This window comes from Lathamus discolor, chromosome 1, assembly GCF_037157495.1.
Source record: "Lathamus discolor isolate bLatDis1 chromosome 1, bLatDis1.hap1, whole genome shotgun sequence".
Classification (NCBI taxonomy): domain Eukaryota; kingdom Metazoa; phylum Chordata; class Aves; order Psittaciformes; family Psittacidae; genus Lathamus; species Lathamus discolor.
Window position 1 is genome coordinate 2,783,766 of NC_088884.1, and position 23,492 is coordinate 2,807,257.

Here is a 23,492-nt window from a genome sequence, read left to right on the forward strand (position 1 = left end):
GGAAGAATACAGGGAGGTTGTCCAGGAAGCGAGGGAACAGGAAATAGGAAAGCTTAGGTCCAGTTAGAATTAAACTTGGCTAGGAATGTTAAGGATAACAGGAAGAGATTCTATATGTACGCAGTGAACACAAAACAGACTATGGACAATGCAGACCCCATCCGGAAGCTATCGGAAGAACTGGCTACACAGGATTTGGAGAAGGGTGAGGGTCTGAATGACTTCTTCGCCTCGGTCTTCACTGGCAAAGGCTCTGACTGCACCACCCAAGTCTTGGAAGGCAGAGGCAGGGACTGTGGGTATTGTGACCCTAGGCCCACTGTAGCAAAGGATCTGGTTTGAGACCATCTTAAGAACCTGACCATACACAAGTCCATGGGACCTGATGAAATCCATCCGCGGGTCCTGAAGGAGCTGACGAATGAAGTTGCTAAGCCACTGGCCATCATATTTGAAAAATCATGGCAGTCAGGTGAAGTTCCCGACGACTGGAAAAAGGGAAATATAACCCCCATTTTCAAGAAGGGCAAAATGGATGACCCGGGGAATTACAGACCAGTCAGTCTCACCTCCGTGCATGGCAAAATCTTGGAGGACATTCTCCTGGAAGGCATGCTAAGGCACATGAATAACAACAAGGTGCTTGGTGGCAGCCAGCATGGCTTCACTAAGGGGAAATCCTGCCTGACCAATTTCGTGGCCTTCTATGATGGGGCTACAAAACTGATGGACAGGGGTACAACAGCTGACGTCATCTATCTGGACTTGTGCAAAGCGTTCCACACTGTCCCACACCACATCCTTCTCTCTAAATTGGAGAGACATCAATTTGATGGATGGACCACTTGGTGGATAAAGAACTGGCTGGACGGCCGCACACAAAGAGTTGTGGTCAATGGCTCGAAGTCCGGCTGGAGACCAGTAACGAGTGGTGTCTCTCAGGGATCGGTGTTGGGACCACTCTTGTTCAACATCTTCGTCGCTGACATGGACAGCGGGATTGAGTGCGCCCTTCAGCAAGTTTGCCGATGACACCAAGCTGTGTGGTCCGGTTGATACGCTGGAGGGAAGGGATGCCATCCAGAGGGACCTCGACATGCTTGTGAGGTGGGCTGATGCCAACCTTATGAAGTTCAACCATGACAAGTGCAAGGTCCTACACCTGGGTCGGAGCAATCCCAGGCACAGCTACAGACTGGGCAAAGAAGAGATTCAGAGCGGCCCTGCAGAGAAGGACTTGGGGGTGCTGGTCGATGAGAAAATGAACATGAGCCGGCTGCAGTGTGCGCTCTCAGCCCAGAAAGCCAACCGTATCCTGGGCTGCATCAAAAGGATCCTGACCAGCAGGTCGAAGGAGGTGATCCTGCCCCTCTACTCTGCTCTTGTGAGACCTCACCTGGAGCATTGTGTGCAGTTCTGGTGTCCTCAACATAAAAAGGACATGGAACTGTTGGAACAAGTCCAGAGGAGGCCACGAGGATGATCAGGGGACTGGAGCACCTCCCGTATGAAGACAGGCTGAGGAAGTTGGGGCTGTTCAGCCTGGAGAAGAGAAGGCTGCGTGGAGACCTCAGAGCAGCCCTCCAGTATCTGAGGGGGGCCTATAGGGACGCTGGGGAGGGACTCTTCATTAGGGACTGTAGTGACAGGACAAGGGGTTACGGGTTAAAACTTTAACAGGGGAAGTTTAGATTGGATATAAGGAGGAAATTCTTTCCTGTGAGGGCGGTGAGGCACTGGAATGGGTTGCCCAGGGAGGTTGTGAGTGCTCCATCCCTGGCAGTGTTCAAGGCCAGGTTGGACAAACCCCTGGCTGACATGGTTTAGTGTGAGGTGTCCCTGCCCATGGCAGGATGGTTTAAACTGGATGATCTTAAGGTCCTTTCCAACCCTAACTATTCTATGATTCTAATCCCAAAGTATCTCTCCTGCCCAGAACAGATACTGGGATGCTGAGGCAGCTGTATTAAAAATGACAGAAAGTCCCATTCAAAATGAATGGCTTCTAGAATAAATTACAAAGAAAAATTAATATGAAACAAAAGTACTTCACAAGCTTTGCCCAAAGTTAAATGCATTTACATTTAAACTCCTTAGCTCTTCCCCCACGTGTCCATGTACTGTAAGTACACACTCACACGTGTGTGCACACACATATTATACAGTGCATTAACCATGTCGGTCAACATAAAACTTGTCAATGTGTTACAGTTTTTAGGTAGGATTGTAACACAAGTTATTTAAACATAAAGAACAATGACAGTATTAACCACACTGAGCATACGATCTTATTGCTATGTCTATGTGCATTGGATCACCTTCAATAGCTTCGAAGCAAGTCTAAGAACTCAATGAGCCTTCAGTGAAAGCCTGAAACACCTCTGAAATAGTGTCATTTTTGAGACGCATGTGAACTGTCTGTATTTCATAGAAGAACTGACTGCTAACACAGTAATGTTGATTGCGTTTGGGCTTTGCCTATTTATTGAGTACAGTTAAGATTCTCAGAGAGGCACAGATTCATGCACAGACAATCCATCATTTCTATTTTGAGAGTGTTGGGCTTATGCAGATGGGCTTGAATATTGGTGCTATGATGAGCCATGGTCTTCAAAGGCTGGTGAAGTCCTGTATCTGATTGGACTATTCACAGAAACAGGATGAATGGTATGGTCTTGAAAATCAGTTGGCTGAAAATGCTGATATACCTGGAAATCTTCCAAGTGGCCTTTGTTAACATCTTGGCTCCAGGGCTGCCTGTAGGGTTCATGTCTGTAAATATAAGCAGTATCTGGCCACTTTCTATCTTCTGGTAAATAATCCACCGGAGGGGTTATGAATTTGACACCTGGGGGGGATCGTGAGTTGCTGGTATAAGCATCAACAGGGGCTACTTCTATCAGCCCAGGGCTTGTTGAAGGAGGATTTTGGCGACTGGCAGGATAGGAGTTCATTTGTACTTTATCTGGAGAATAATCTACTGAAATAAAAGAACCATATGGCCTCCCAGAAGGGCTGGTTTGATTCCCACGATAAGGTAGAGGAACAGAACTCATATTGCCCATACTGGAAACATGCATTCGAGAATTTCCAAGGTAAGAAGGTGGATTCCTGTAACATGGTAGTGGCTGTTCTACATTCAGTCCGTGAGGTGGTCCATCGGACTGCAAGGAGTATTTTGGAGACCTGGGTTGTGATGTGAAGGTGTAATTGGGTATTTTTAATGGAGCTGGGTTTCTGTCAGGTTGCTTTCCTGGACTATTAGAATATGCTACATGCCTCAGGCTCTGTGGTTGAGCTCTCTCAAGCATCTCTTCAACAAGATTCTCATTCTCAGCTTCCAGAACATTGTCATACTGAGACGCATTCGACCCTCGCTTACCTTCATCAGCAGCCAAACCCCTCGTCTTTTGCTTTACATTCAAAGGCTGTGTGTCTACAGGACTTGGTGGTGGGCCTGAAACCGAATGGTTTACTGGCCTGTCTTTCACTTCTGCAGAAAGTTTCATTGCCTTTTCAATTATTCTGATATCAGATGGCTTATTCCACTTAGGTACGAATTCCCTTCTAGTATTTGAAGCAGCATTAGAATTCTGATTAGCAGCTGCATTATTATACTGTCTTGAGTTTTCCTGCTGTGCTGGCTGAGGCTTTCTTCTGGTGTCTACTTCATTCTTAGACATACTACTTTGTGCCTCTATCAGTCGAGCCTTCTGCTGTTTTAAGGAAGGTTTCTTTTCCAGTGAATTCATTCTTTTCCAGTTATTTGGTGAACTTCCTGCTTCTTCTGTGGATAGTCTCCTTTCTGTCCTTGTTTGTGTACCAGTGCTGTTCTGTCCATTAAGCATTGGGGTAGAGTTAAGCATCAGAGGCTGAGGTCCTGATGGAATTTGCCCCATTGGCTTCTTTGGGAATTCATCTTCTTTACCTAAAAGAAGAACAGCAATAGCATAAATTCATGTCTGTACAAAAGTCTCCTTTGATCTATTGGTCATGCAAGCAAAACCAGCTACGAACTCCATTACCTGGGCCTCTCTCTGGTCACCTTTCTGCTAACACCTCAAAGGTTTTTCTGCATACTGACATCGAACAGAGATTTTGTGTATGCTCTCATCTGAACCAGTAACTCCAGTCTGCCTTTCTACAGCTGATGCAAACTTGACAAGCTTTTGCTCGTTCATGACACTGCTGCAAAAGATCGTTTTCCTAGACTACACTTCGGTTACAGTACCGACTACATATGTAACCCTCCCCACACTTTCTCCACTTTAAAAAGCCTTTCCAGTATCCCTTTCCCAACCCATTGTCTCCAAGTCATTCGTCTTTCAATGTTCACCTCTGATAAGCGATACTATCAGCTCCTGAGGCACAGGCACAAGCCTCCTCACAGACATCTTTGAGCCTTCTCTCACTTCTTTTTTGGGGGTGGAGCTCCTCACTAACTTCTGCACAGTTAAGTCCTTGTTTCCCCTGGCCATAAATTTCAACCTCAGTATTAAAAAGCCCAGTGTCACTGAAAGGCTCTATGCAGAATCACACTGTTTTCAGTTCAGTTTTCCATCACTGGCTACGTCATGATTCCAACTGAGTGCTCAACAGACAAGTTCTCCCCAGCATAACGTCATCATTTAGAGAACTAGGATACGAACGGAAAGTTCCCCCAGACTGAAGCTCAACACATTGCAATAGCCAGTGGTAAACGCCAGCTATGTGGGGACCCGGAATGATCCACATTGCCACTACAGAAAGAATAAAGATGTGTTTCACTGCTTGATGGTGTCATAGAACAATTTACATTGAGTTTTCCACTGCAATCTTTCTCCTTACCATCAACACCCTTCATATTCTCAGCCAAAGTTTTTTATCGCACCTACTTGCGTGTAATTCGTGTAATACACTACTTTCCCATTATAAGCAGAAAAGGTCACATACTTCTCATTACATGTATTAATCTAAATTTAATTTAATGTTCAGTGTTTCCTAAAAAACTTTTTAAGTCAGCATAACCAAACGACTTCTATTCACTCTGCATCTATTTAGTAAGCAAAAGCTCTGTTGTAAGGAGAAAAAGAGAAATGGGTTCCCTTGCTCAAATGTTATGCAAAATAAATGATATAAAATAGCTGTTGGGAAAATAATTTTAATTTCTTTGTTTAATCATAAAGAGCACCTCACTCTTTATAGCTATTTGTAATTAAGATTCTTTTTATGTGCCTATATGGGTCCACAGGACCGTATACATACAAATGTGTCTATCCCTGACACAAGTGCTGTGGTTAGAAGTGAGCTATGTTCGTTTTCACAGTCAATATTATGAGTTCAGTCTTTGGTGGCTGGTTCATGATAGAGATACACAGAGGAAAGTCAGCAGCCAAGGTCAGTATTATTTGTTACAGCAGCATAACAAACTACCATCATGGATCAGTTTCTATATAAACTAAATGAAAACTTACAGTCTGTGCCAGCTAGGACATAGCAGGAGGACGGCAGAGAAGAATACAATGATGCCATGTGTCATGACAAGATAAATCAAACACAAATCGGAAGTACTTAACAGTCTGGTTTTGCCAAACAATTAAACTGGCATTTTCTTGATTTTTCAAAGTCTTCACTGAAGGCCAAAGGGGATGTGGAACTTACCCTTATCTTTAGGAATACATAACTTCAGAAACCTCATTTTACATACAATAAGCACAGCCTACCCAGGCGTGCTGTAGAAAAAACCTCTGCTTTTATTTTCCCTACTTACCCTTTGTTCAACTATTTAGATACATAAGCCCATGCTCTGAACGTACTCATTGTCTACCTTGCTACAACTTGGCAAAGGAAGATACTCATGCTGAGCCCTCTCCTCAATTACTTGTCCCCAGAGGGGAGATTCTACTTGTTAAGTGATCTTACAGGGTTATGCACCTGGCACACTGTATGGAGAACACCTACATAAATGGTTGCAAGACAGTGCAGCAGGTTACACGGTGGGAAAGGGCCTCAGCAGTGGGCTCCAATGAGCAGCTCTCGCAGGTCTCATGGTCCATTCTCTTTCAGTACAGGGCCCCACTATTCACAAATCAGGCTAAAATCTGGAGCATGGATTTGTGGACTTCCACTTCTGCACCACTGGAAGACCAAACGAGGGACAGAGGAACGAGCTGCTTCAACTGCTCTGCAATATACTGTGTGCTGCCCCAGGCTCTTCAAAACTGTTCTTTATTCTATATGAACAGAAATTCACTTTTGGGACTTGCTTCAGTTTGGCACAAGGCATCTGCTTGATTTAATTCCATCTGCACCTCAGACACAGAGTCAGGCAAAGCTGAAGCTCTTGTCTTCTGAATAAAAGTGAAGTTTGCCCGTAATAAATATTACTGATACTGGACTTATATACTACCATGCTTTCAATCTTACTGATTTTGAATGTTAGAATAGCATAAAGTCTGAATTAAGAAAGAATACTCAAAGAACATGCCAAGAACTTGTCATCTAAATCATACAGAACTCGTCTTTCTATGCTGTTAATCTGTTTATAACCTCCAGGTGATCTACAGTAGCTATGGGATAGCATGGAAAAAGGCTCCTCAACATCTGTAACTTATTTAGTTTCTGTCCTTGTTTGCAATAAATGTTCTGGAAAAATGATTTTTTCCATGCCTGAAATTAAACTATTACATATATATAAAAAAATAAAAATAAAGTTCCTCCAGTAGCTGCAGTGTTTCCTAATTTGTACAAAGATGTTAAAAGCATGAACAGATTTCCTTTCTTCCAGCTTTTAGTCCAAGAAATGCATACAGAGCAATACGAGACCCTTTGAAATGGACTTGGTTGTTCAATAAAGGTGGGGTTTGTGAGAGTTTTTGGGGTTTTAATTTCACACACTTAGGGTTCCTTAATTACCATTAAGCTCTAACAAAACCCAAGTGAGAATACTGCAGACATTTTTATTGAGTTCTAGATAAGCTGCTTTGAAGATTACCGTCTGTCATCTTTCCTTCATATTTCAGGGTAAAAGAACACACTACAAGCAGGCATATGTGGGCTGCACTGTCTAGATGATGTATGCTGTAACATGAATTACAGCTGCAAAATGAGTACCAGAGAAATCTTACCATGGCTGTTGTGAAACTGCTAAAAGTCGACATTAATTCATGTAGTGAGTAACAAGGAAAGTGTTCCAACACAATAATTCGTTTAGAAGAAAACCTCTGCATCCTAACAGCATGAAACCCATGTTTATAGGCTGGTAATACCAGAGCTTAGTGCTTTGAGGGAAAGCAAATACAGGGAACAATGAATATGTGCGGAAGGAGGGTCAATGGGGAAAAGAAGAAATACAGCTTTAAATCTTAGCCACAGGCCTTCTCCAGGAGTTGGTATAACTTGACCCTCAGACAGAAACAAGTGACACAGCTTGCTGAATCATCCACATCTGCATGGGGAACTAAGAAAGGCCACATTGCTGGAGGTACTCAACTCAGTGAATCAAAGCTACAAAGCAGAGGCCTTGTTCTGGTTCAGAAATGCTTGAGCTCGCATCACCTCCTGCCAGGAAAAGCATTGGAAGGAAAGGAGTTGTGTAAGGATCTGTGAGCTGCAGCACAAAGACATCCTACAAACTGGTTACCTTCTAAAGGAAAACCAGTTTGCTTCAAACTGCAAAATAGGTACTTAATTCTATTTAAGGATATATATACACACACATACACACATGCAGAGCTGTCGCTTCCAGTGGAACTAAAAACTTTGAAAAACGTTAAGCACAAATAAAATCTCCTGAAGTTAAAGAATTACACAAAATTACAGAAGACAATAACCACATTTATCATCATGCACATGAATACAGTGAGACACTCCTCACATGCAGAAAACTGCGTGTGAACTATGTGTGTGAATGCTTTAAGCAGCAAGAAAACCAAGATGCTGCCTGCTGGCAAGAAAGAAAAAAGGTCATAAAAGCAAAAAAGCTGAGGAAAAGAAACCATAATGGAAGAGCAAAGCAACCAAGTCACAACAAACATCTCTGCCCTTAAGAGGTGCACACACAGCTCACCAGAGAAGCATGCAAAAAGCACCAATTCTTGCAAGCCGCATTATCTTTTATCTGCCAGTTTTCCATTCCAAATCTACCTAAAGCCTCACAAGCAGCTCTCAACCATCTTCTCTGCTACTTCAACTAAACTCACTGTTCAAACTCCTCAGATCTGAGCATGAAGTAATTTTATCTGGATGTTTTTAAGGACATCCAATTGAATCAACAGCACAAACAGATTTTCAAAGTCTGAGTTAATTCTGGACGTACCTGTCTGACTGAGGAACAGAGAAACAATTGTGTTTTACAAGAAGTATTTCCGGGACAAGTGCTTTTCTATATAATCTATGATGTTTACACACAAGGTACAAAAGCATTTTAAAACTAGAAGTTGAGACTCACTTTGGCAGTGAGCTTTACAATGTCCAAATGTGCCTTCGGCTTCAGATTTTTCCCAGGCTGGCAGTATTCACATGAGATGCAGAACTCTTACTCTCACAGAATCACAGAATGGTTTGGGCTGGAAGGGACCTTAAAGCTCATCCAGTCCCAACCCCTGCCATGGGCAGGGACCCCTTCCACTGGAGCAGCTTGTTCCAAGCCTGTGTCCAACCTGGCCTTGAGCACTGCCAGGGATGGGGCAGCCACAGCTTCTCTGGGCACCCTGTGCCAGTCTCCACTCCTCCTCCTTCAACAAAACAGGTTCCTAAAGAGAGTTTAGTTACTGGCTTTTCCCAAAGACAAACATAATATTACCGAGGTGGGACTATAGGATTCTCTGGTTTTCCTTTAGAAGAAAGGTAGTGATTTATTTGGCTTGTATACAGCGCAGCATAAAAAAAGCAAACAACAAAGAAAATAGGGTGAAAAAATGGGTGAGGAAAGAGAGAAATGGAAGTAGGAGGAGACAATTTAAGCAAAACAAGGACAATCAGGTGCTTGTTCGCTGCTGTAAACATGTTACCTGACAGGAAAAGGAGCAAAGCAAATACGAGCAGATCTGATTGTTCCCGAATTCAAGTCATATTAAAGAAAGTTTTAGTCTACTGACTTCCTCCTGCTCTAACAAGTCTTGGTCACCACCCAGTGGAAGTCTCTCTCAACTACAAGACTTTTACAGATAATTACTTCAGGAGGCACTAACAGCTTCATGCATTGAACAGCAGACATAATTGGAGTAAAGTGCTTTAAGTGCTCTCTCCGGTGAATAACAGCCTAGTCCTTAATTTCAGCACCAGAATACATGCACTTTGACTGCTCTAACGCAATTTTCAAGGATGGTAATGGTCATAAAAACAACTCTTCAAATGACTTCTTGATATTTTGTGTTTATTTTCCATCAGTGACATCCCATCTTACTTCTTCAGTTTACAAGTCCAAGAGAATATTAAAGAAATGTGAGTGCCTGCACTAGAAACTGAAGCTGCTGTCTGGAAGCCTGGCTCTGCTCCTCCTCCTTTATAGGCCATCACTGAGGAGTTACTAACATGAAATCTTGCCTGACAGCTTCAAGGTGGAACAAAATGCACTGTTTGCCTTCCTGCTGCTATGCCACTTCTGTAAGTGACAGTACAGAAAACTTACTTTATAAACATCCTCATGTGGATGAAAATAGAAACAGCAACAGATTTGGTCATCAACCAGAAGGTGCAGGATGCCAGCTGTGTATCGGTGAGCTGCCCTTGCAAATAAACTTGCTAAAATTAACCACTTTACATCCCTAATTCCACATTTCTTCCAGAAAATACCCTTTCTTCAAAAGTGAGTTTAAAATAAGACTATGAACCATGCCTAACATAATTATCTGGACTGTATTTGTAAAAAGCATGCAAGTTTTTAACAGTAAAGATGCTTAAATGATGCAAAGCCAAATCTAAACCTGCTGAAAATAATATACTAATTATATTAGTTTCATCCCATATATTAATTCCCTTCATCATATTGCAAAGCATTTGTACCACACAAGAAACAAGGCAGAGAAAAAGGTTTAGTTGATTAAAATGTGAGGTCCATTGTCTGAAATAGCTACTTGTGTGCTCTTCAAGCACCAGTGAAAAATCCAAAATTCCTCTGAAACAAAACACACCGAAAAGAGAGAGACCATCAGAGACAGGGAAGTCAAACTGACTCGAGGAGTTCTATTGCTTTGGCTGTCAAAAGGCACATTAAGAGCAGAGAACAGACGTTATTTAATAGATTAACAACCAACTATACAATTCTGCACTGTCACTGGTGGGTACTTAAAACAGACATTACTTGTATAAAAGAAGGTGATGATAAATGTAATAAAATATACCTTTAAAGAGCAGACAAACGTTTAAAATCTATGGTAAATACAAGATTCAAACTTCACTAGTTTTCCCTGAACACAGAAAAGGCTGCGAGAAATAGAACCGAGTCAGAGTTTAAAGCTGGTGTTACCACACACAAATATAGTTAAGATGATTACAAGGACAAGGGAAGGACCAGACTGCCCAACACTGCTTCAAATTTAAAGTACAAGACCTTTATCTCTGATTTAAGGCCTTCTCAGCTGCTGTAAGGGCCATTAAACTTCTAGTCATTAAAAAAGTCCAACCCAGGACCCCTCTGCCACCCCTTTTCAAGGTACTTTACACCTAAAGGCAGGTGAGAAATTGTCTCAAGCACAGCGCCAAGCATTAGACAAACTATTTTCAACCACATATTTTTGAGCAGAATATGAAACTTTCACTGATAAGCACTTTTGTTTATTGAAGTCAGACACTATAAGAAAGATATGTACTAATATGTAAATATTGTTTATTAAGCACTGCATTATTTATGTAGTCCTACAGGAATAACTTGAAGCAAAAGCTGGAAATTCTGTTTCTTGTGAGCATTTAAAGAATTTTGCTGCTGTTTTAAATACCAGCCAAGGAAATAATCTGCATCAAGGAATTCTGGAGATCAGTGGTAGATACCATGAAAATATGCTCTAGACATCATCCTTGAATTAAGGAAGATTGTCAGCTCCACATCAGAGCTGGCTCCTTGAGAGAATATAAACAGGAGTCACACAGACTTAGATGAGCGCTGTTCCAGAACCTGCGGTGGTGTGGACACCCTTCCTAATGTTCCAGACAATCCAGAAAATAGAATTCATATTTTCTACTCAATTTGCTTGATACGCCAGAGGACATATCATAGAATGGGCTGGCTTGGGAGGGACCTCAAAGCTCATCCAGCTCCAAGCCCTGCCACGGGCAGGGACCCCTTCCACTGGAGCAGCTTGCTCCAAGCCCCTGTGTCCAACCTGGCCTTGAGCACTGCCAGGGATGGGGCAGCCACAGCTTCTCTGGGCACCCTGTGCCAGTGCCTCAGCACCCTCACAGGGAAGAACATCCTCCTTAGATATAATCTTAACCTCCCCCCGTCAGTTTAAAGCCATCTCCCTTGTCCTGATACGAAGTTCCTCTCCAGACTTTTTGTTGGCCCCTTTAGGTACTGGAAGACTGTTACAAGGTCTCACTGGAGCCTTCTCTTCTCCAGGCTGAACAACCCAAACTCTCTCAGCCTGTCTCCATAGCAGAGGTGCTCCAGGCCCCTGAGCATCCTTGTGGTCTCCTCTGCACTCACTCAAGCAGATCCACAGTTTCTACCATAGGCTCGTCCCAGCCTGCCTCTCCCAGGGCCTGATCACCAAGCAGCCTGCCAGTCAGAAGTGTGCTTGTCCATATGGTCTCCGTAGAGTCACTGGAACAGGGACACCTACATTGGTTTTGGAGAACAGCACTTACGGTCCAACCTGAAGGTTGCGGTTGCGAAGTACAGGCTACCCTACACTACATTCCTATGACTAGAAATTACTACAAAGAGAAATGAAATGACATCCCATGGTCTGCTCTATGCAAAATCACCCTACTATTGGGTAAAGAACTTCACTGACATCCAGAATAAGCAGGATCCCCTTAACATCCATGTTCTGGCCGAGCATTTTAAGGGTTTTATCAGTGAGAAATTGTTCAACAAAGCCCCTTCCTTCCGCTCGGCTCTGAAAGGAACAAGAAGCTCCTTCATGCAGTGGGAGAAGCCATGGAGGAAGCAAGCCAGAGAAAGCTGCATCAGACATAAGCAGACATCCACTTGAAAGTAACACAAAACTTGCTACCTCTTACAATATCCTACTGCAGCTCACCCTCCTAGGGCAGGAGAATCTATAGAGCCTAACAAAGGATGACAGAAGGAAAATTCCACTGAGCTTAATTAGCTCACTGCTATTCCTGGGTGACTGATACTGATGTAACTGTAAGATGGAGATATTTCATTTCTTTTTCCTAAGATGCATTTTTACTTTGGTTTTACTACGTAAAGGTGTAATTGTTGTTCAATGAAAAAAAAAAAAACCCACCAAACAGGTACAAGGTAGGCAGTAATGCTTTGATTTCAGCTGATAAAACTAAAATAAACACTATTTTCTCAGGCTACAGTGGATACTTACATGAACAGTCTGGTATTTGTTGTATCACTGCATGACATGACAGCTTTGTTAAGTCTTACATGAAATTAAAGAATAACAGTAAAAAGAGACTGAAGGTAGTAAAGACAGTGGAGTCAGACACATGTATTGGGTTTGCATGGCAAGGTTTTGGTAGCTGGAGAGCTACAGAGGTGGCTTCTGTGAGCAGCTGCTAGAAGCTTCTTCCATGCCCAGCAGAGCCAATGCCAGCAGCTCTGTGATGGACCAGCTTCTGAAGAAGCCCGAGCCCACCAGTGACAGTGACAGAGCCCCTGGGATAACAAATTTAAGATGCGGGGAAAAGTTCCTGCGCAGAAGGAACCGTAGGGGCAGGAAGGAGTGAGAGCATGTGCGAGAAACAGCCCGCAGACCCCAAGCCAGTGAAGGAGGAGCAGGAGGAGGTGCTCCAGGCACCGGAGCAGAGGCTCCCCTGCAGCCCAAGGAGGTGCGCGTTGGAGCAGGTATCTCCCTGCAGCCTGGGGAGGACCCACGCCAGAGCAGGGAGATGCCTGAAGGAGGCTGTGACCCTGTGCAAGCCCGTGCTGGAGCAGGCTGCTGGCAGGACCTGTGGCCCCATGGAGAGAGGAGCCTGGGCTGGAGCAGGTTTGCTGCAGGACTTGTGACCTGATGGGGGATCCGCATTGGAGCAGTCTGTTCCTGAAGGACTGCACCCCATGGAAGGGACCCACACTGGAGCCGTTCAGGAAGAATCCAGCCCATGGGAAGGACTCATGATGAAGAAGTTCATGGAGGGCTGCATCCTGGGGGAGGGAGGGACTCCACTCTGGAGCAGGGGAAGGGTGTGAGGAGCCCTCCCCAGAGGAGGAAGGAGCTGCAGAGACAACATGGGATGAACTGACCACAGCCCCCATTCCGTGTCTCTGCACCACTGGAGGGGAGGAGGCAGAGAATTTGGGAGTGAAATTAAACCCAGGAAGAAGGAGGTGGGGGGAGAAGATTCTCAGATTTGCTTTTATTTCTCCTTATCCTACTCTGATTTGATTGATAATAAATTAAGCCAATTTCCCCAAGTCAAGTCTGTGACAGTGATTGCTGAGTGATCTCTCCCTGTCCTTACCCAGACCCACAGATCTTTCTCCCTCCCCTTTCAGCTGAGGAGGAGACTGACAGAGTGGCCCTGCTGGGCACCTGGTGTCCAGCCAGGGTTAAGCACCACAACACGTGAGCAAACCGAATGGCCAGAGAATGCTGAGAACCTGTAGAAAGATACTATCGCCTGAAGGCAGTGATTAGTAAAACCAAACTGAACAGAGTGGGAAAACATTACAAATCAAAGGCTTGTGAAATCCATATGAGCAGCCTCACTCAGCTGTACGTAGCAGCAGACAAATCAGCTGGCTTCCCACGGATTAGGATGAAGGCATTTTGTATTTATTTTGTGAAAGGGTAAGTAATGTTCCCCTTTACCCTGGCAAAGATGCACCACACAAAGAGGATTTCCCAGGCTACTTTGAAATTAAGAAAGGAAAAAGCTCAATTCCTCATCCAGCACCAAAATATACTTCACTTTGGCTTTGCTTTTCCTATTTTAATATTAAACCTCCCTCTTCCGTGTTGAAAAAATAACTTAGAAGGCATTTTATTGTCACTGATGTTGAGCTATCCAAAACAAAGACGTGGTTTAGTGCGAGGGGTTCCTGCCCGTGGCAGGGGGGTTGGAATTGGATGATCTTAAGGTCCTTTCCAATCCAAACTATTCTATGATTCTAAGCAATATGGCTCAAACCAAAACCATCTTGTCAGCTAGTCACATCAGAAGTTACACCAAGTGTTCAAAGTATGAAATGAAGTAACTTGCATCCCACTGCCAAACTATCTTGGCAAGAAGATACATTCTCTACCCTTTGCTGTTGGTCTCCACAAGAAGAATCTTTGTGTCTCACACTTTCTCTAACTGCACTGCAAGCTGGACGGCTCTTATGTCACCTAAAACCTTCTTCAATCTTCTGAGAAAATCCAGAGTGTTTTCAAACAAAATTTAACCTGAAGGCATTTAGCACTGTCCCAAAAGAAAAGCCTTAAAGCATCAATAAAGCAGGAACAAACTTCCTGCCTTCAGTTTTTAATGCATCAAGAAAATTCCCAGTGAATTCTGTATTTTCCACAGAGACTCTCAACATGAGGTACATGTGTGGGATTTTCTAGGCTGGAAGACACATTTAACTCCATCATGTAGCAAACTACAAAAGTCTTTCCCAACTCTTTGGCTACCACAGTTTTAAGTGGAAACTCCAAACTTCTCACTGATGAAGTTTACTTTTCCACATCCAGGAAAAAATCGCCCTGTCTATTAAGTTTTTCTGGGGCAATCCCCTCAAACATAACCAGAGAGGACTCTGTATTTCAAATTTAACAAAAAGCACTCCCATGATCTATTTTCCTTTAATACAATGGAGTGGATTTGATGCTAAAAGACAAAGTTGCTCTCTGAGGTAGCTGCTCACACCTCATGACCAAGCCTCAGCTGTGACATGATGTCTGACAAAGCACACACCTGAAAGCAGAGCTGAAAAGAGCAACTGGCCCTGAAGAGTAAGTGAAGACTGAAACCCAGCTTGTGGAAGAACGGATGGAGAGAAGGCAGGATGTGAAGCTGCGATAGAAAGGGGAAGCCACTGTGCACACAGTAACGTGGAGAACTGCAGACTCACTGTAAATGTAGATGAGAAGGTCTAAGAGTGAGCACGCAAGAAGACAAGAGCAGGAACTAGACTTAGACCTATTGTTGGTGAGAGAAAGCGTGCTGGAGACATGTTCCAGAAAGTGAGAATGGGGACAAAACAGAGGAATATGAATCAAGAGAAATGGGAAAGCCTGGCAAGCAACCAAGAGGATGGGAAGCAAATGTACAGAAAGTGTTTGTACACCAGAGGGACAGATCTGCTGAAGAACCATATGAAACAGGCATCTGTTTGTGATGAGTAGTCCTGAAGCAGCCCCATATTGCATGCAATTTAAGCTCTACAGAAAGAGACAAGTGAAATTCATTAATGAAAGCTTCAGGAACAAATTATCACAACAATGCTATATAGACAACCTTTATTCCGATACTTCTTAACTTCTGAAAGCCAACCACAGCAACTTAATAATTTCAAGGTAATTTTCTGCCATGTTTTTAGAAGTTTGTTTAAAACATATCCTTTCTCAAATGGTATTTTACAATTAGCAAGGATAAAGAAGAAGGACCCTGAATAATCACAAGAAAAATTCTAATTAAAATTCATGGAGGTAGGGATAGAAAAGATAATAGAACCTTAACACAGGAAGAAAATATCCTATATACATTTCATAAGCAAGGCCCCAAGAAACAACCATCTCTGCTCTGCAACCTAAAAGCACAAAGCTGAGAAGACACATAGAAAATAATTCAGTTAGACACCCAGAAGGTCTATCCCCTGCAAGCAACGAAAAGACAAACAGAAGAAACTCTTTGACCTGAACTTTGTTCCATAACTAATCAAGCTATAAAACAGTCTGGATCCTCAGACAATGCTGCTGCTTCAAGTAAATTGAGACCTTAATATTTAATCTTCAATTTTTTATAAATCCAAGTTAATATAACGATCAGAACATGGGATGTTTTAAAGCACTTGGCCATTAGTTTACAACCAGTAAACAAAACACTAAAAAGGAGCAAACTCATGAAATAAAGGGTATTGATTTTAAACTGTAAAATAGTTCAGAGGCAAAAATGCCCCAAACCGATGCAGTGATGAAAAGATAAATATTTTTAACAGCATGAATTAACACTTAAAAAATGGGCAATATGCAAAGAGCTCTACATGTATCTAAATGTACATGTGTACAAATTTCTTACCAGCTACAGGTAAATCCAGCTTTGCTCGTTTCAATTCTGACATAGAATTCTGGAGGTGGTCTATTACATAGTCATCTTCATAGAAGAAATTCTTGGCTAAAGTGCCCTGCAGAAATTCTGCAAGTTCTTCCATTCGTAACTTCATTAGCCGCCCTATATAAGAAGAAAATATTATACATTAAAATATGAACATTGGAAAATGTACTTACAACATCAGATGCTTTTGTTTTCAAAACAGAATGAAAAACACTTATGAACGAAGCAAACATCACAATTCTGTATCAGAAATCTATAAAATGCATTAAAAATTCATTTGCAAGCATCAGAATTCTGTATCAGAAATCTATAAAATGCATTAAAAATTCATTTGCAAATAGCACGGAAATGTTTTTTACTTATCACTCTCTACTTAGGACAATGCTTTCCAAGAAGGGGCATCTTCAGAAAACTAACTACAAGTCATCCTCCTACAGCCTTCTTATGTCCAACAGCTTCAGTTCTTTACTTTTCAGCCTGCATCCTCAATTTACAAGACACGGCTGTAGATCTGTACAACATCCATCATCTCTCTCAATAAGGGCTTTGAAAAGCAGTAAAACATTTTAAAAATTGATATTTACGGAATCCTCATCCACAACTGAATCAACTTCCAATGAAATGATGATGGCACTTCGCACTTCAGAACCATTGCTCCAGGCTCTCTAAAAATTCAGGTACTTTTTGCTACTTCAATCAAATTCAGGTCATATTTTGAAAATCGTTTTACAGTTATCAGATTATTTTTCTTTCCCTTTTTACACAGCGGTAAGGCCATGTTTCCCACACAAACTTATACGGCTTGCAAGCCTGCAATACTCCATAGCTGTGTAGCTTCTTTAAGCATATGTACGCCATCACAAGTTCTAGAATGAACAATTCCTATACATGAGCCATAAAAATTGTTTCTGCACTGTAATAAAAATGCTCCTAGCATGTATTCCACAACAGTTTGACTGGATAGCTGTACTATCAATCATAGAATGGTTTGGGTTGAAAGGGACCTTAAAGCCCATCCAGCTCCAACCCCTGCCACAGGCAGGGACCCCTTCCACTGGAGCAGCTTGCTCCAAGCGCCTGTGTCCAACCTGGCCTTGAGCACTGCCAGGGATGGGGCAGCCACAGCTTCTCTGGGCACCCTGTGCCAGCGCCTCAGCACCCTCACAGGGAAAAACTTCTTCCTGATGTCTGATCTAAATCTCCCCTGTCAGGTTCAAGCCATTCCCCTTGTTCTATCCCTAAAGGCCCTTGTCCAAAGCCCCTCTCCAGATTTCTTGTTGGCCCCTTCAGACAGTGGAGCTGCTCTAAGGTCTTCTTGGAGCCTTCTCTTCTCCAGGCTGAGCAAGCCCAGCTCTCAGCCTGTCTCCATAGCAGAGGTGCTCCAGCCCTCTAATGACCTTCACGGCCTCCTCTGGATTTGCTCGAGCAGGTCCACATCCTTCTTGTGCTTTAAGGGTAGACAAGAGCCTGGATAACAGATCAGAATCCATCTTCTGCCAACTTGTTGCCAGTCCTCTAATCTCTTCTCTTTTGACATAAAACACTCTCAGTGTTCTGATGATGGAGGAAGTTGCTCTGTACTTGCTAACCAAGCAAACCTGCACTCGGACGTTTTCCTCAGGTCTTCTCATAAAAAAGACTTGTGAATAAAAAATATTTTGAAGCAGATGTCTATTTGTAAATGAAGAAGAGAAACCAAAACGCAAAGCCTAAAAATTTGTTGCCACAAATTTAGTTAAGTATGATGATTTAAAAACTAATCCGTTTCATTTTTCAAACCCATTTATGAACAAACTAATGTTTGCTCATAACATTTGTTCACAGCCCAGTGAGACAGTGAGGTAGTATCACCCCAGTTTAAAGAGGGTAAATTAGCAAGCAAATTAAGACACCAATTCTGCAGGCTCCATGCAGACCTCTGAATTCACATAAAGGCCTTCAATAAGAAAGCCAAAGTCCCAAAATAAGACTGTTCCAAACTCGAACTACAAGGTAGCATCCTGAGAAATGCTTGGTGTTATGAGACAATAATTCATCCTCAAAAGCTTTTTGGATCCTTTGGAACCAGGCACAGACAATCTTCCTGTTCAAAATCTCAAATTTCACTTTATCCAAAGGCAAGTGATCAAAGATGCCACCCAGACAAGCTACGGAAATTCTGATTTTTACTTATATTCTTGGACAATATTATAGAGACACACTGGCAGTTCCCTATTGCTAAGCTGTTTGCTGATAGAGATTCAGGTATTTAGTGGCACACCCTGGATTCTTTATGTGCTTTTATGATTAGCTTAAATCCTGGAGGGGCTAAAAGGCATTTCCAAATCATGGACCTACAATGTTTTCCCCCGCATTGTTCAATCAGCAAGACAACTCACCTCATGTCAATGTCTAAATAACTTTCTTACTATAAAAGATATTTTTCTTTGGTAATCACATTGTGTTTGGTCTGGCTTGGATGGAGTTAATTTTCCCCACAGCAGCTGTCACAGTGCTGTGCTTTGCATTGGTAGCTGGAAAGGTGTTGAGAACACACCAGTGGTTTGACTATATGCTTAGCAGTGCTGCCACAGCATCAAGGCTTCTCTCCAACATTCCCCCATCACCAGCAGGCTAGGGATGGGCAAGGTCTTGGGAGGGCACACAGCCAGGGCAGCTGACCCCAGCTGACCCAAGGCATATTCCATACCATATGATGTCTGCTCAGGAATAACAGTTTAGAGGATGGAGGCGTTATTATGATGTCTGTCTTCTGCAGGAACTGCTACACCTATTGAAGCCCAGCTTCCTGCAAAGTGGCTGGATATCACCTACTGATGTGAAATAGAGAATAAATCTTTTGTTTTCCTTTGCTTCCATGCAGGGCTTTTGCTTTATTAAACTACCTTTATTTTGACAAATGAGGTTTTTACTTATCTTATTTTCTCCCTCCTCCATCCAGCACAGTATGGGATCGATAGAGCAGCTTCATGGGCACCTGGCACCTATCCAAGGTCAAGCCACCACACACACACATTAACAGAGCAAAGACTGAGATTTTTTGAGCATAAGGAATGAGAAATGCCTGTCAGGCGCAGTATAAGGCTAATGGGAAACCAAGATTTTCGCACAAGGTCAAGGTACACAAAATAACATCAAAACCAGCTGAATCTTTGTTCAGCATTCATATGTTTGAGAGATGCCTTACTTTTGTGTAGTTTCAGAATCGTGTAAGACATAGCAGTGAGAATCCGCTCTCCTTCAAGTAGGTAGATATCCCATATCCTGAGGCTTAACGTAAAGGGAGTCTGAAACGACAGAATCGGGCAAAACTGTTAAAACACTCTATCCAAGTCACAGTTAAAAACAGAAATAGAATATGAAAGGCATACTCACATGACCAAGGAAACAGTGCAAAAACCATTTTGTTGTGTAAAAACCAGTGGATATATCCTGGGAGTCCTGTAAAAAATGCAGAAGTTTAAAATCCACGTAATTCCAGTACTGTTTTACACTGTGCATGAAAAACTCTTTCACCTTGAAGCCAAAGCACCCAATATTCACCTTAAAGAATTAATTTAGCTACGTGAAACACTATTATATCAATCTAACAAACACCATTTCTGTCTTCTATAGTTTTCCTCAGCAGCTTCACCACCTGAAGTAACATGCATCTGGAGATGCAGGGGTATTAACACATCTTAGCCTTCCACTTAACTTTTTTGGGACAGATGTAGCAGAGAATTAAATCCCCTTTGACGAAATTACAGCAACAATCTGCCACAACCAAAGCTCAGGCACTGCGTCCGTTTAGTCTTTCATTTCTCTGTAGCAAGGTTGCAATTCATGCTGAAGGCAGAAGGCACTTTGTCACAAGGATACCTATCTACTAGAAAGCAGCTTAAAACGGTTGAATTCTTCAAACACAGGACCTAAAACCAGCACTTAGGCTGATAAGGTATTTAATTTCTTAATTAAGGGGCCTCGTTTCCCTAGAGCATAGCTGGTGCATCTGCTATGCCACCCCTTAAAGGGTTGCTAAAGCTTCTTGGCACTTCCATGGAGCTCTTCAAAGTTCTTTGAGGGAGAACTCAAAGAGGAAAAGCTGAAGTAAAAGCCAAAAAGTTAATTAATTCTGAACTTGAACTATGGGATAACATCCTATTTTCTGCTTGCCACATTCAGCCTTTCCTAAAGTTTAAAGTATACAAACAGGAATTAGAAATGGACCAAATCTCTCTGGCTCATCTGCAGGCTTTGCTTTCATCTTTCAGTGGGGTAAAATGGGTTCATCTAAGAGATACATTCACAGTCAGAAATGAGGAAAAATAATTCTTAATATTGAAATAATCTTTATGGCATTTTCATTTTGGAAGTCTTTACAAAAAGCAGGCAGAGCAAAAACCACCTTATTCTGAGATTTTTCTAACCTGTAGGAATGGCCATCTGCCTACCCAAAGATAGATATTATGCACCATACCTTTCCCTCATAAAAACCCTGACTGCCATTAAATTCAATGCCACTAATCCAATTCACACAGAAACAGAAACAAGTTCTGATTTAAACCTGAAAAGAAATTCATACAGTAAATGTATAGAGAGAGAGTAAATGTTTTCTGGATCCCTCTAAACAAGTGGCCAAGAACTCCCTCAGAGGGAGCTATCGAAGCCTTCTATTTAAAGGAGCTTTTCCAGTTACTAAAGCAACTTCCTACACTTTTCTGAAACTGTGTCTACCAACCAACCCATGTGGGGTGGGGGGACATGAGGGATGGCGACAGATAGCAGAATAAAATAGTGCTTGATTAATAAATGTCGTAATAAGAGGTATACAAGCAATACACAAAATACAGTAACGTGCAACCTCAGGCTGCAGCACCTCAGTCATGTATAATTATTCTGGGAGTTTTAGAAAGGGCCTTTTGCCATTTCCTGTTAAACCACTCAATCTGCTTGGGATTATTGAAGACTTTGTTCCTGAAATGTGATAACCTCAAAAATGAGAGTAAGACTGTATTTCTAAACAAGAATCATCATCTTGTAACTGTACTGGAAAAACTAAAGCCAAAACTTACAGAGTCAAGGTTGTAAAAGAACTAGTCTTGGTATTTTCCTTTTTTCATGTTTTATCAATATGACAAGATCACCTTGCATGACTAATTTTGACTCAATCTTTGAACAGAGGAGTGGCTTGGGTTTTTTCCTAACCAGATCTGCCTAATTCCATGTTATAAACAGGTCTTAGAGCATGTTGGTAAAAAAAAGACACTAAGTTCTACCTTATAACACAACTGGCACACATTAGATGCAGTTCATCATTGCCAGGGTGCTAGTCTGATCCCACATTGTCTTATCTTTGTAAGGAGATAAATGCACTAAACAGAAAACAGTACAGTGCTGGGAAGGTAGCAGTCACTCTTCAAACATGTTGCTGCAACTGAGCATCTCTTATACTACCTTTTAAGACTTGAATGTGGATTCTGACAGAACCAATGTGATTGTAAAAGCAAATTCTTGACTACTGGAACAGCATTTTTCTCCCATCAGAAAAAGAAGGTGGAGTAAATACAGCCAATGTTAGCACCATAGAGCGTATTACTTCCTATTTAAGAGCATTAGAAGAGATAACACCACATTTAGCTTCATGAAAATCCTACTGTGTAGGTGCAAATATTAAAACTCTCTTATAAAGGTTATTTTTTTAAACAGAGACTAAAACTTGTTGGTTGCAAAACCACCTCTGTCCAGAGATGAGCCAGAGAGCTCTACATGCAATAAACTCTTGCTTCAGTGTTTTAACATCAGCTTGCTACCCAGCAGTGTGCACAAGGCCATGTAGAAGGCCAGCATATTTTCAGAGGCGAAAAGTGAGATGGATACCCAATTTAATTACTCTTAGGAGTAACTCTGTCAAGGTGCACCATAAACTTGGTCTATAAAGAAAACAGCGGCACTTCTGGCTCTTCTGTTTTGCATGGCTTTTCCTGAGGTTTGAGGTATTCTTAACCTGGCGGGTTACCCTGAAGTGAAACAAGGCAGCAAGCTGTAAATAGGAATTGCTTTTATTGTGCTGTAAATACTTACCAAATGCTCCTTAAGTTTGGTCAAAAATTTTGTCAGTACTTTGTCGTGATGCTCTTGATACCTCAACAGTTTTGGAAAACCAGGAACAAAAAAACCTAAGAAAAGAAGCTGACCATGTAACGGGTTTATGTACTATAAAAATTATATTAAAAATGTATTCAGAGCCCCAAGAACATCATTCTTCTGTAAGGCCACTGAATCTGAACAGATATTCAGCACAATACAATGAAGTCCTTATGTCGATATACACGTACTCTTGCCTCAGTGACCATAGCAAAAGAGCAATACATTCCCTTAGTGACTACTATTAGATTAATGATGCTTGATGACAGCAGATCCACCAGTCCTATGTTAGTCTACCCGTTATAATATCCAGGGGAAATAGATTTTTAATTACTCTTTAAAAACACAAAATTACAACCCACACCAACTGAAACTTTTAAGAGCAAAGAGACATAAATCAGGATAATGCCCAGCGAATTCACGCTAGAAGGACAAACAGCATACGCAGTCACTAGAACTGTCTGCACCGAAGATCATCAAGATAACAAGAGGGATATTTTACCAAGACAGATATAATGAATATATAGTATAAAGACTGTGCGCTCACACAACTGAAACTAAGGGCATATAAAAAATATTGAGTAGTTTTAGTGATCACAAGCTGGAAAAGGAAAGGGCTGGGATCCCCTTACAACTGGGCTATCAGCATAGCTAAAGGCTCAGAGCAAGCATGTAACACCAGCCAAAACCCCTTGAAATGTAAAGGAAAGCTAGCACAGCTACCCAGCGGGGAAAGGGACCACTCACAGGTCCTTCAGCAAGCTGAAGCGGTGTTCAGATCAGAAAAGCAGAGATGCTCAAACACGGGCAGTACAACAGTGTGAAAAAACAAGCCTCCCCCCAAGAAAGCAACTCCCCAAGGGCATTAAAAAACACTAACACATCTATTTGTAAACCCCTTGGAAGCAGAAAACCTGACAGAGAGTAAGTTCAACAGTCCCTGAAGACTTTTACAAGCGCTCAGAGAAGATAAAGTCAATGCTCAAAAC

At 42.1% G+C, this 23,492-nt stretch overlaps 1 protein-coding gene across 1 annotated transcript in view; it reads right to left on the reverse strand.

Moving 5' to 3' along the window:
• Positions 1-2,457: 2,457 nt before the first annotated feature.
• The window catches only part of USP6NL (USP6 N-terminal like), an 87,546-nt gene continuing 66,511 nt past the window's right edge, over positions 2,458-23,492 (reverse strand). The window contains exons 10-14 of the mRNA XM_065667234.1: positions 22,441-22,535; positions 19,753-19,818; positions 19,565-19,664; positions 16,342-16,494; positions 2,458-3,928 (exon numbers count right to left, since the gene is read on the reverse strand). Of these exons, the coding sequence (XP_065523306.1) occupies positions 2,592-3,928; positions 16,342-16,494; positions 19,565-19,664; positions 19,753-19,818; positions 22,441-22,535 (1,751 nt within the window). The 3' untranslated portion in view covers positions 2,458-2,591. The remainder of the gene's footprint in view (positions 3,929-16,341; positions 16,495-19,564; positions 19,665-19,752; positions 19,819-22,440; positions 22,536-23,492) is intronic.